Genomic DNA, 14,234 nt, shown 5'->3' with positions numbered 1-14,234 from the left:
CTTTCAAAACCTGCCGGGACACCACCCTGTGTAACCTGCCCTAGGTGACCCTGACTGGGCAAGGGGCTTGTATGAGATGATCTCCAGAGGTCCCTTCCAAACCCACCACACTGGGATCCTGTGATTCTATCACAAGCAAGATGAAACATTTTCAGACAGAAAAGGGAAACACTGTTCAGAATTCAGGAGCTTAAAATGTGAATAGGGAACTAAGCCTCTGTATCCTAAACTTCAGAAGAGGCCACTAGCAGTTTCTCCTGGGAAAGACTTCAAGGAACAGCTCCTTTATTTCAGGTGTTACCTTGATAAAATATTTATGATTTAGAGAACTTTGATGTTTAAAGATCTTTACCAACCTTTTCCACAGCAGGTGGGTTTAGACTTCACAGCTCTCAGGAGATTCCATTCAGCCAAGAACTGAAATTTGCCCTGCTATCTCCTGTTTATCAATAGCACTTAGACACAGAGAGAGCTTTTGTATTTTTTCCACTTTTAGGCTAGACTCCAAGTTTTTTGTATTTCACAGAATTCCAAGTACATATAATATTTTCTTGATTTCACTTTTAGATAAAAATAAGTTGTAAAAAGTAGTATTTTATATTTTTAAAGGCTTGGAATATCTCCAGAGAAAGCTAGTGTCTGGGTTATTGCTAAAAAGAAACTTTCTGGGGATACTTCCATTTGTTTATTTATAATCAGTCAAATAAAATCACCAATATAGTTAAACTGCAATTAATTTGCAGTCTCTCCCAACTGGACAGAGTACTTCATTACATAACCTGTCATCAGGATGAGATGAGTGGACTGACAGAATGACTACAGATTTCAATTTAAGTGCTCTTGTCTCTGAGATTCATTTCTTTATTTCATCAGCTTCTTCACATATAAACTTCAGTAGTAATCTGGAAATTAGCATCCATCATGCCACAAAGAATGGCAGCTGTTAAAGAGGTTTGCTGAGGCTTAAAGGCCCCTGTGGTGGCCTAGAAAGAAGCTTGGCTCCTCTTTTACTCCTTTGTACCAACAAAGATTCTTTCCCCCTTTTTCAAAGGCTCTGACATTTCTGAAGAAGGCTTTCTGCCTGCTGAGGGCTGGTGGCTACCACAGGTTGGTGTTGCTCTCCAGAGGAGGGTCTGGCCCTTGCTGTCACCACTGCAGGACATGCCAGGGACATGCAGCTCAGGCTCTGTGAGCCTCCTACTCCTCAGCTCCAAGTCAGTTCCTTTCCTCATCACACAGGAATGGAATATCATAACTTAGATGTATTTACTGAAATCTGTTTACTTTGCAGAATTTGGTTACATCTCCTGTTGTGGCATAAAGGTAAAACAATGTTACTTACTGAATACTGATGAAGTCCTTGAGCCATTCACTGATTCCCACTAGTCTGCAGTAATTTATGCCATAGGATGCATTTATCAAAACTATCTTCTTTTTGTAGATTTGACCAACATCAAAATCCTTGGAACAGCAAAGACATCAGAGTGAATTACAGACGTGGCATCTACACACGTAGTGAGAAAACCAGCTGCTCTCAGCCCAGCTGTGCTCACACAGGGCTCTGTGCAGAGCACCACCCAAACCCCTGCAGCAATGCCTGGCCCCAGACAAACCTGTTCAGAACACAGCCCACAGAGCCCACTCTGCTCCAGGGCTGGGGCAACAGGGGCTGGCTTGGTGCACAGCCAGCCTGCCAAGCTGCTCCTGCAGCCAGTGTCAAAGACATGTCATGTTCTCAGTCTAACAGAGCTGCTAACAGCTCCAGCTGTCTGTGGCAAAGACAACACAGACCTTCTGAACACAGAGAAAGGCAAGCAAGGGGTCCAGTCTGACTAAAGACCTATCAAAACCAAGATTTTTTTCTTCCCAGTGCAACAGAGTTCTGATCAACGTGTACGGTGTACACGTACAGTCAATACACCCACCACCGCTGTAGATCCTCTGCAGGATGGTCACTAACCTTGAAATGAATGCAGCTTGGCTTACTGAAGAAAGCAGATCTCTTATACTCATCAGCAGGCACTACTTGCTGGTGAAACATTCGAGTTTGGAATGCCTTCATTTTTTTCTCAAAACTGTCTTTTTTCACTATCCTTGTAGCCATCTGCTTTGGATCCATTTCTTCTTTGGATATCTAATAAGGAACATCAGTAAAAACCACTGACTCAAACCACAGCTCAAAGTAGAAAAGCCTCCAATGGAATCTTTTAGTGTCTGAGCAGCCTTTGTGTGCTTCTCTCCAGTCCAAACTTAGCCTCCCAACTAGCATTCTACATGAAGAATTTAATGTATTCTCAGCTCTCTGTCCTGCAGCTTATCATCATCCACACTATGACACAGTGTTTGTAATGGCAGTATTAGTGCTTCTGCACTACAAGAGGTTTTTCCCCCTCAACTACTTAAATATCCAGGAAAAAGAAAATAAATCAGCTAACTTCACTGGAACATCTCAGTTAGGGACCAGTGTGCCTCTCATGGACATATATGAATATGTGCTGACATTATTTCTGACTGATTATGAAGTTTACTCTTAAAGGTCTTCCACCTCTCTCTCAAAAAAAAAGCATCATACACAAGTATACTTTGGAATAACATTTAAGATCTTAACTACACAATTCCACTGTAAGAGTCTATTATTTACTCCTCTTTAGGGACTATTACTTTGCCAGAAGACATGCTTTTCTTTGCCTGGTACAGTACAAAAAAGGTTGTTTCCACATAAGCCATCTGTGTTGCCAACAGAAAGTCATGTTCAGTTTTTTTTAAACTCAAGTGAGCATGATGTGATGAACACCTTCACCTATCTCTGAACTAAAACTGAAGCACTGTTTTCTCTTTAGGAGAAGAAGCACTACAAGAACAGTGTCAAACCACAATTACGCTGATGACATTCTCACACCTGAGTCTCAGCATCTATGCAATAAGGTCTGTATTTTAGCTGCAGAATAGATAATTATTGTTTAAGCAAGGTTCCTAAACCAGCACTTGCCACTCTCATTATTTCAGATATCTACAACTCCTAGAGAGGCAAATGGAACTTCTCTATTCCATTAAGATATTTTTATAGATACTGCCAACATTTTGTAAGGACCAATTTCACAATGAGTCAATGACAAAAGGATCTCATCCATGGTTTTTTTTCCTTTTCTATTTCTAGTGAGAGGTATCACAACATTTACCTTAAGCAAGTCACGTTCCTGACTCCAGAGCCCTGGGAACTCTGGTTCTGCCAGAGTCTCATCCTTCTCTTTCTCATCTTCACTCTCCCAGAGCCCATCATGGGGCATTTTTTCAGTGACCTCTCCTACAGAAACAGTTCTCTCACCAGCTGAGGAACAAGCTGATGGAGCACGCCACAACTTCTGCAAAGGAACCTAAGTTTTGAAGATACAGTTAAAAGTTCATCTCTTTTCACAAATGCTCTTAACAAAAAGCCCCACCCCAAACAGGACAAGGTCTTCACTCATAGAGCACCAACAAGCAAGAAAAGGGAGAGCAGCAGTCATTAAGAGATCTAATGGAGAAATCAGTCCCCTTGTGCTCTGCACTGTCTGCTATGGGGTTGTAGCCTGTGCTATTCACAGGCAAAAGAGTTCACTGCTCCAAACCTTTGCCAAAAAATAAACCTAAAGACAGTTAATCCTCAGGCCTTAGTTTACCTGTGATACTGCTCCAGCTGAATGTTTGCAGGTCTCCTCAATATACCGCCACGCTTTCCTTCTCCACAGTAAGGAATCCTCAGGTTTACCACCACCCTTAACTGCCTTAGAACAGGACTGACTTCTTCTCTGCTTGTGAATAGAAGCCTTTTCTTGCAAAATTCGAGATACAATCTCAATTTTTCTGGATTTTTGCTGTTTTCTAGAAGCTCTGCAATCCAATGTTGTAAGAAATATTAACCCAGCCATAGTTCCTTGCTAGTAATACTAACTACAGTCCAATTTCTTTTGAGCACTTAAGCTAAACAAAAAGTCTTTAAATTTGGTATGGTGGTAATTTGTGTCAGGGCATCAGGTGATTCAGAAGCTATTTATACATTTTTGCAGACTAAATATACTCAGTTACTGTTTTGGAAGTTGAGTTGACAAATCTTACTGGTCGGTGCTACTGAAAACAAAGTTTTAAAATAATTCCCCTAACCTAGTTAGCTATTTAAAGAAAACTGCCTAACTGAAATGCAGTGGATTTAATAAGGGGAGAAAGAACAGTTAAAGGTAAGGACATAAGTACTGAACTTGAGAGATATGAATTCAAAGCTCTGTATGACTACAGATTCCATGGCACACTGGGTAGTGTGACAAGAGTACAGCAGATTAGTTAATTTAGATTTTAATACCTGCAGTTTAATACACAATTTTCTGCAACAAATATTACCCACACTAATGATGGCTTTTAATACAGACTTTCACCTCTTAGACCAATCCATATAAATAATTACTGGTTGTAAATGGGAGCAAAGGAAGTATCACTTCTTATTTAAATAGAGACTACTGCCAACTGGAGCACTTCAGTGTCTGAATTTACCCTCATGATGCCCCATGGCAGCAGATAAATGGTGTTGTATTGAGAGTGTGTTTTTGGAAAATGACAAAGAAATCAATTGTGGTTACAAAGCCATGGGGAACAGCAGTGACTCAGGTGCTACCTGCCTCAAGTCTAAAGCCAGCCCCTGTTCCAGTTCTTGTCTTCATGAATCTTTTTATAGGTGATACACAAATTAACAACATACTGGTTTTAATGACTAAAGAGTTATTTTCTTCTGCAGACAATTCAGAAATATATATATTCAGGCTGAAATATAGTCAGAGAAAACTGAGAATATCCCTTGAGAGCAAAGGTGAAAGACAGAGCCCTAGGAGAAATAACTAAGCAGTTCTTTGGCAGATTAGCAGGATGTAGCTGAAATTAGAAACTAACTGTTCCAAGGAATGTGACAGAGCTACCAGTAAGACCAACAATCTGTGATCTCTCTTGGTCTGCAAGGGAAACAGTGAAAGGGAGAAAGCAATCAACATGAAGAGGATTAAACTTAGAGTTGGGTATTTCCAGCACATCTCTCCAACTTGATATGATTATTCCATTGACACAATTTTTAGGACATATTTAGGGACAGCAGAAGTGCTGATATGCAGCTGTAAAGATTGAAGCTTTATTTAATCAAAATTTAAGACTTACTGAAACTTTACATATTAAATCTCTATCATTTGCTACAAGTTACTGCCCTTGTAGCAGAGCCAGGGTACAGAAACATACCTCAGTCACCCTGTTTGGTGTCTTAGCACAAATTCAGCTTCATAAGTGGTTAAAAACAATTAAGCTTTGCACTGGATCAGATGAGATGCAGGCACATTCCTATCAACTTTGCTACAAAGGCAGAGGAGGAATTTCAATCCAAAAAAAGCACAAAGGAGTAGAGCAGCTTGCACTTGAATGCAGTGCAACCTTCCAGAGGCCATCTCTAAAAGCCTAAGAAAGCTGTTCCATTTTCACAGGGACAGAGTTCAGGAAATGCTGAAGAACAGTTAGTTTGGGCACCTCGTTTAGGTTCACTGAATCCCTCTCCTGGAGTAGTTTATCTTCTTTCTACTGCTTATGGAATGTGGGCTCCTAACTTTGACTCTCTGAAAAATATACCTAAGCTGGAAGTTCCAAGCTGCTTAAAACAGACTATAGGAGTATCACAGAGTGTAAGAATGAGTTCACTGCCTTGAGACAGCATCATAGATGTTCTGTTTTCTGATCTGATTAAGAGCTCTGACAAATTCCTGCATGAGCATCAGTAAGCAGCTGAGAGTTTGATACAGATATGAACACTTACTCTTTCTCTTTTTCAAGCTCTAGCAGTCGTTTATGGAGAAAAATTTCCTTGGTAACATTGCCTCCTTCTGCTAGGATGGCTTCCCTCATTTTCATCTCCTGCTTCTTTGCCTCAAAGGCCATTGCTTTCTTCCGAACCTGGGCAGCTTGGAGTTTTTCCTATGAAGCCATACAAACCAGTTACATATTTGATTCACATATTGAAGAACATAAAACAGAGAATCTAGCGTTGGTCCCCTTAACCAAGTATAGATTTGTGGTAGATTTCTCTGCAGTAGAACTTCTTGTTTTCAATATACAGAGCAGCCATGGTGTGCTGAGAGCAGAGAGCTCTGCCCAGGTCAGGGGCCCTTCCTTACCCTCCTGGCCTGCCCTTGAAATGCTACCCAGTGAAGCAATGTGAAAAGGCACGAGTTCTAAACAAATTAGTGTTACATTAAGATCATTCCCTAGATTCCACAGGTGGGAGAATGAAGTAGCATAGCTCCGAAGTTCTTAATTTACATGACTTAAGTTCTTAAGTAGCTGTTTTTCTTCCATATGTTTTCTACACGGGAAGTATTTCTGCATTGGGATCCAAGTACTGGAAATGCTCCTGGCTGGGTTTTTAGGGCACTTATCTGTAGTATGCATTATTTTCAGTAGAGTGACCAGAACAACTACACTGTTGAGAGAATAAACTCTGTTAGTAGAAGTGTCAGAATCTGCCCATACAAATCTAACACCATTACTCCTAGAGCTGAATTCTCCCCAGTTTCAAGGGATTTGGTCAGCTGACAGCACCACAACAATGAAAACTGAAACAACTTGCATTAAAACCTTGCAGCCTAACAGGTTAATCCTCCATTCCCCACCCAAGCCACCCCAGCAGTACCCTGCTGGAAGTCAGGCTGCTTTTCAGGGACAGCACAGCTCGGATCCTCTCCATACGCTCCTCAGTTTTCACTTCTTCCTTTGCATTTTTTTCATTAATTCTGTAAGAAAAGTAAAAATCTTTCAGGCTCATATCCTGGAAAGCTTTTAGTATTAGAATGTTTAACCTGACAAGCAGTGATGTCAATGTCACCAAACATTCCTCCTGTAAGCCTCTGTGTTTACTGTGATACTGGGTGTGGGTAAAGTGGAACCACTGGAAGAGTTTTCTATACACAGCAGTGCTCAAGCTGCAAGGGCCAACAGGCTTTCAACTCGTTTGCTTAACAATTTTTTTTAAAAATTTTGAATACAAAGAATGTTCCACACTATGACATATGTCTAGTTGCTAAAATGAAGTAAGAATTCAGATGTTGCCCATATAACTAGTATCTAAACAATTACATTGTACTCAGATTAAAAATAAACCCTAGAAACTCTCAAAGCTAGAGATACGTGGGCATGGATCACATCTGACACTATTGCAGCTAATAATGGGGAACTAGAAAAAAAAATCTATAAGATTGATATATTTGATACATTAGCAAAAAAAATCATCTATTTGTTTCTTAATTATCCTAAGTTTACACATGCCATCTAATGAAAAATAAACCAACACAGACAGTACAATTATTTCAATCATCTTTTCAATTAAGTACTAATATACAAGCAAAAGTAAGTAACAAATGTTGTTTCTTTAGTAGCAAAACAATTCAAGGCCACAGTCATTATATAAACACAAACCTATGAAGAGAACATTCCATTTACCACCAACTAGAAAAGAGCAGGCAGAAGCACAAACAAATGGCCTGTCAACCAGTTTCTCCAGAGAGCAAGAAATGGTTTTTGCCACATTTCAGAGAGAATGTGGAATGGCAGAGTACAAGTTTCAAACCTGCAATTTAGTTATATCACTCCAGACTACTTCAGTTAATGATGTACACACAGATATAAAATGTTTCAAGTCATTAATGCCTACAAGAAGCCAGACCCCTCTGCAGCTCATCAAAAGGACAGTCCCTTCAGCTACAGGGAATCTGAAGACCACACTAGGACTAAGTGGGGTTTCTTCTTTCCAAGCCCTTTTGTGCCATGTAAGAGTGAAATGCTTCACAGCTCTGCTACCATGGCAGATTTCCAGGTGAACTGTAGACACCTAGCAGAAAATTGATTATTTTTCAAAGTGTCAGGGATGAAGTATTGTACACCACAGAACAGACAAGGGGTGTGCAGTAACCTTGCTAGGCTTTTTCTCAGGAAGCAGGCTGCTTTTTCATGGTTCCTTTTGGCATCTTCAAGTATTTTTTTATGTCTTTCTTCATATTCTTTCTGGGCTTCCTTCTCTTTTCTAAAAAACATAGGCAGACCAACTGTTACAGCAGGATTCAGCAAACCTTGATTCCACACCATGATACCCAAGGGTGAGGCTGGGGACATTATTGCCACATGCTGAAGTACGTTAGTCTCTACCCCCTGCCCCCACCAAACAGTCTCTCATTTCCACAAAAACCTATAGACAAACTGATAAACCAGAATCTGCTTTTGCTCCAAGAAATCTTGGTGAACTTGGTCATAAATTGAGAAGATCCTGATAGCCAGCTGTGCAGACACATGCAGTTAGTCTGATCCATCAACTTCATTTCCTCAGACAAAGCACACTCAGCTTTTGTCTTCAACAAGTTTATTTCCACAGATCAGGAATCTTCACCTGCACCTCTGCAAGACTGTGGGCAATGATTTTAATTATTTTTCCAATTCCTCAGGAAATATTCTTGAAGCAACACCCAGCTACCAAGCACAATACCACAAGTATTTGAATTAGGTGATCTCCTCAACAACTGGAACAGTGAACAGGGGGAAAATAACATGGAAAAGGGAAGCAGAGTCTGACCTACAGGCACTTACTTCTCCCTAGACTGAAGGTTTTCTGCTGCTTGCAGTGCTGCTCTTTTTTCCTTCCCAATCCGCACCTTTGCTCGTTCTTGGTACTGCAACTCCAGCTCCTCCTCAGCTTTTCTAAGTTGTTCATGGAGGTTTTCATATTTTCCCTTCTCAGTTTCTATCTTCCACAGCTCAAGCCTTTAAAACAAAGCGTAGGCTGCACTGAAATACTGACAACCCTTCATTTACTTAAGGCTGTTTAGTAGGTAAGGCTCTATGGTGAAAATCTAGCCATGGTTTGGTTTTATTTTTTAAAATTATATTGTAAATCACACCATGACACTGACACAGGTATTGCACCTATCAGACTAAGGCTCATATCTAATAGCATATCTCATTTTAAAGACATCAGAAATATTGGTCCAAGTAAAACAAAGCTCAAGGTTCTGTTTCTCAAATTCACACTTAACCAGAAGAAATTATGAAAACTAAGAAAATTCAGAAAATAGCTTTTTCTTCAACAGTAAATAATTCAGAGAGAGGCCATAGGTTTTATTCTTCTGTGCTTTGCTAAAGGAGTTTAGTCATAATAGAGACCCATAAACAGATTAAAATAGCTATTGCTAACCACACAATAAAAGAGTGAAGCATTCTAAAGCTGTTACAGCACACTGCAGCAGAACACAGTGCACTCTGGTTAACCACTGGGTTAATCACAGCTATAAGCCTGTGCTTGCATTCTTCCCCTGATATAGTGTCATCAGGAGTTGTACTTCTGGTGCCAAAATACAAACACTCTTGCCTGTTGCCTTCTGCAAAAGAGTTTTATTCTGTCTCATACAGATAACTAATTATGTGTGAACAATCCATTACAAGCAGCAATATTAGCATAGCATAAAAATACACAGTACTGCTACAACTTCTCCACCATTCTCAGTTTCAGTCTTTTGCTTTATACCCTATAAAAAAAAACACTACAAGGCATGAATGAGGAATATTTATGCTCATTCAGACATCAGTATCACAGAGCTCTTTAGGTCCACAGTTTACACACAGCTCCAGATAAAACCAGAACTTCATTTATGTGTGCAAAACTAAACCAGGGCTGAGGCACAGCAACTGATTTCCTAAGTGACTAGCTGGCCAGGCTAAAAGTTGCTCTCAGGAGCAGCCAACCTCTCATGACCTCAAATGATGGAGTTCAGGACTTACAAGCAGCTTCTGGAGTGATTAACTCCTGAATCCATTAAACAGCATATGAAAACCATAATAAACACAGACTCCCATCACACCTTTATCCTCATTCCTTCACTTACATGTTTTCTTTCAGTGTCAAATCAATTTTCAGCTCCAAGTCCTTCTCCTGCTCCAGTTCAGTGCACAGTCGCCTGTGCCTTGCCTGAAGGCACGACAAGGCTGCCCTGGCAACATTCAAAAGAAAGAATCAGGAAGAAATTAGAAGTAATAAAGGTTAAATAAAAAGCAGTAATCCTCCCCGACAAGATTAGTGATAATAAAAAGTAGCTTTGAGGTTGAGATTTATGTCTTGCAATTCCACCAATTTACAGAGTCCCTTATTGAGCCTGCTGAGTGTCCAAGCTTTCTTTAAGCCATTATGCATTGCTTGTCTTCTGCAGAGGAGTGTTGATTCCAAAAACACTGACCAGCAGCTTCATGTGACTATTCATTACTCAGGCTGATAAAAGTAGTAGTATTAATGAAACTAAGTCTGGGCAAACCTAGACTAACTTAGCTTTTAGAATGGCATTCCAATACTCCATGTACTTTTCCTACAATGGCAGTGTTGCCACAGAGATGTTTCTGCTCCTGGCTCTTCTCTACCCAGGGAAACTAGCAGACAGCAGTCTACAGAAAGGACAGACAGTGAGCTGACTAATTTTAACACAAACTCCCTTCCCCAAAATGAAAACTGGAACTGGACTGTCTACCTGCGTTTCCTGCTTTGACTTTAAAATGTTTGTATGGGGCCTCAGTACTGCCAACAGCAGCCAGTATGCTCATCATTGTTAAAACACAGGGCCCTTGAGCTTCAGGAGCCAGCATTTTGTCATGCCTCCCTACTCCACTCTTCACTTGCTAAACAGATTGTGAGAATTGCTATTTTTCTGCATATCTAGATATCACAATTGGATCTGTCACAAGGATGAGAACTCATACGATGCTTTTCTGTCTCTGTTGGGCTTTGTTACTAAGCCTGTCTCCTGGAGCTCCTGAACAGGGAGTTCCAGCACCCACCACAGCAGCAGTCTCATTAGCATCCACTCCTCACTTCTGCTCGAGCAGCTATTCCATTTTAGCACCTAACCCACCTTTATCATTCTATCACTCACTGATAGACTAACGTGAAGATTAACAGAGGTCATAAAATGCAGCTGCAAAGTTTGCTCACAATACCCTGGCTCCTGGTACACAAGCCACCCACTTCTTTCTATTTAAACCAAATGTGAAGAGTACAGTAAATTGCCTCCCACTTTACAGCAAAAGTGTTTCAGAACAGCTCCAGAGTGCAGAACTACTCCTGAAAGGCGCTCAGGCATCTCACATGCCAAAGCACATTGGTGTTGGTTCATCATACTGATTGCAGTGATTGAGACCCTGATCAACGTGACTGACAGCAGTGGGCTACACTGATTTAATAAGCTATTGTTGGTATATTTTAAAACATATGTCTCCTTCCTATCCATTGCCAAGTTTCCATCTTTCTGCACTGACTGGCCTCACGGAATATTACCTCTAGACCAGAAATCAGAGAGATGAATGATTCCCAGGCCAACAGGCCATTAGTGTTATGCCAAAAGGAGGCACCATTGCTGAAAAGAGGCCAAGCAGAACACAACTGCAGCACCAGTGCCCCCCCCTGGGAGGGAGGGCAGGGCTCTGCTCCCTGCCTGGCAGGCTCTGCTCCCTGCCTGGGAGGGCAGCCCTGCAGGCAGAGCAGCCTGGCAGGCTCTGGCAGCAGCAGCCCCACCTGACAGCAGCAAGGGCTTTCATCACCCATCTATTAACACCTTCAGCATACCTGCTTAAAAATTCTATCAACTGTTCAACAACGTGAAGGGATGGCAGCAGGGAAGTTTGTGTCACTAATTACACACAGACAAACGTGGTGGATGTGTCTTATCTTCAGCATCACTCTCTACCTACACGTTGGCAGCCTCCTCCTCTTTCTCTATTTCCATGTCTACATCAGCCAGCTGCTTTGCCAGCAGCTCGATCCGCAGCTGACAGGTACTCAGCTTGTCTCTGCAAGAAGCAAACACATTATTTATATTTTCTAAGTTCCTTACTTTCTGATGAAACTCTTCCTCTGGGGGGCAAGATTCACAGCTAGGATTCCTTCAACACTCCCAACTCCCCACCTTCCCCATCCCACTTTTTCTTTTAAGACCTTACTATGAGGCTCTTTTGGAAGCCCTTGTTCATTTCAAATATTTTCTCCAGAAAAATGCAACAGGAGTTTATTCTGACATCAACCTTAGCTCAAATATTACAAAAAATGACAACAGCATGAACAGCATGTTTTTACATTAGCTGCCTTCAGATCTACTTGCTGCTAGAGAACATCTTTGTGACCTCAACGTAGCAAAACACTCATGGCAGGTGCTTCCCTTAACGCACGTGAGCAGCCTCACCACTTCTCACCTACCATTGCCACCACAGGTGAGAAAACATTCACAATGGATTTTCCACTTGATGTTTCCAACCTTGGGAAACAGCAGGAACTGTGCAGACATCCCTGAGAGGAGTTCACACCTGATTCTCCCAGATCAAACACCTGTGCTTTAGCATTCATTCTTCTATTTCATTTTTTCAAGTATGTAACTAATTTTTATCCTTGATCCCCAATTCTTTACAAGGCTCTGGGGATATATTGAATACATTGTATTATACAAGTGTTTTCTTCACATAACTGGCATGAAAATAACTCTATAAACTTGAACATCTATTTCAGTACTTGATGGTGCTTTATGCTGATGGATTATGTTCACTTAAACACTAACCTGGTTCTTTGGACCACACGTTCCTTTTCTTTAGCTAGGTCATTCAGCTCTTTTAGGTTCCTCTGTAAGGTCAAAATGCAAATTCTATCTGTACACTTCATAGCCTGAATGTTATCGTTGCCCAAAGAGGGGTCCAAGCTTTCCCTTGGAATTGAAACACAATTAACAATGAAAATGTAAAAAGAAATTGAAAACTGACACCGAGTTTGTACCTCATCCACTCACACACCTGAGCTCACTCAGCTCCTTGGTTTAACAGTACTAACCAATCTAATTTACTCTTCTTTGTGGAAGTTTATGTTGCCTATGACTAATTTAACAAAATGCAGCTGAATTAACCAAACCTTCTCTTGAAGAGGTAGTTAACATTATAAAGGCATTTACTATTAGAACTGATGACAAGTTATTTACATGCTAGAATCAGATCTGTTTTCATCTCCTTCAGATAGGTCCTGGTTTCCCATCTTGCCAGCACCAGCCAACTCTTCTTCAAGCTTGTATTCTAAGAGATATTAAAACAACAGTTTAATAAAAAACTTTGAACTTTCAAATACAAAGTGCTATATACTTGCCATCAAGTCACACGTGCAAGCAGAAAAACAACAAGGGAAAAACATTGAACTTTCAAATACAAAGTGCTATATCCTTGCCAACAAGTCACATGTGCAAGCAGAAAAACAACAAGGGAAGAACAGCCTGCAACTCTTCACACAAAGATCAATATTCAGCACTGCACCTTACATCACGTGCAACGTGGTAGACAGGCTGCCTCACACACTGTACTGAGACATACTTCTGGAAGCAATTAGACAAATCAGCTGCCTATTAAGAAGTATCTGGTGCCAGTTTAGATGTCTTAGCATATCCAACACCTTCACAGAGTTGGATCTGCATAGACCTGTGCCATCTGGAGGCAGATGAGAGAGCCTAGAGCACCTCAAGTGGCACTAGTTGCTGATGTATGAGCAACCGAATCAAGTCCACATAGTCAAATATGAGATTTACCATCAGTAGCTCTGAACCGTACAGAGGTAAAAAGTGGAGAGTTTAGGGCTACAGAAATAAAGGCTCAGATTTGGTTTAGTTCAAGCTGTGGTGCAATGCTAGAGAGCTCCCACTGCAGCCACTGCATCGACCAGGAACATCATTCAACCCTAGAACTGCACTGTTCCCATCTACTAGATTAAAAGACACATTCATGTTAGTTTATCAAAAAATAAGTCATTTTCACCTTCCTGGTGTTCTTCCACAGTAGAGAGCTGACCAGCTTTGTCTTCTTTTCCTTCCTCTTCCAGAGAAGGTAGAAGAGACTTTTTCTCTTCCTCCTCACTGGAAACAATCTCATGACCTTCCATACTGGCAGGTTTTTTTTGGAACAAGCAGGCTAGGAAAGAGAAGAGCACATGTTTTATAATATCTCCAAGAACTTGCAGCAGTGGTGACTGAATCTGGAGATGAATTAACAGCATCCAGTAACTAATTCAGGCACATGGAATAACTGGGTACCCTCACCCATCTTGGTCACACGCTTTGAGCACCAACTTGAATAACATAAAGAAGAAAGGACAGTGCCAATTTTTTAAGTTTCTCAGTAACAATCAG

General features: G+C 40.9%; 1 protein-coding gene across 1 annotated transcript in view; it reads right to left on the bottom strand.

Moving 5' to 3' along the window:
* The window catches only part of LOC103770566 (uncharacterized protein KIAA1751 homolog), a gene marked incomplete at both ends in the record, with an annotated part of 32,196 nt that extends 18,180 nt beyond the window's left edge, over positions 1-14,016 (bottom strand). The window contains 13 exons of the mRNA XM_008937830.1: positions 1,343-1,461; positions 1,961-2,134; positions 3,180-3,374; positions 3,660-3,870; positions 5,819-5,976; positions 6,692-6,791; positions 7,967-8,052; positions 8,700-8,808; positions 9,927-10,031; positions 11,776-11,874; positions 12,633-12,776; positions 13,044-13,134; positions 13,864-14,016. Of these exons, the coding sequence (XP_008936078.1) occupies positions 1,343-1,461; positions 1,961-2,134; positions 3,180-3,374; positions 3,660-3,870; positions 5,819-5,976; positions 6,692-6,791; positions 7,967-8,052; positions 8,700-8,808; positions 9,927-10,031; positions 11,776-11,874; positions 12,633-12,776; positions 13,044-13,134; positions 13,864-14,016 (1,744 nt within the window). The remainder of the gene's footprint in view (positions 1-1,342; positions 1,462-1,960; positions 2,135-3,179; positions 3,375-3,659; positions 3,871-5,818; positions 5,977-6,691; positions 6,792-7,966; positions 8,053-8,699; positions 8,809-9,926; positions 10,032-11,775; positions 11,875-12,632; positions 12,777-13,043; positions 13,135-13,863) is intronic.
* Between the last annotated feature and the right edge of the window lie 218 nt (positions 14,017-14,234).

The sequence above is a fragment of the Merops nubicus genome, unplaced genomic scaffold (genome assembly GCF_000691845.1).
Source record: "Merops nubicus isolate BGI_N331 unplaced genomic scaffold, ASM69184v1 scaffold9813, whole genome shotgun sequence".
Classification (NCBI taxonomy): Eukaryota; Metazoa; Chordata; class Aves; order Coraciiformes; family Meropidae; genus Merops; species Merops nubicus.
Note: the sequence above shows the minus strand (reverse complement) of the source record. Positions and strands in the feature narration are given on the sequence as shown.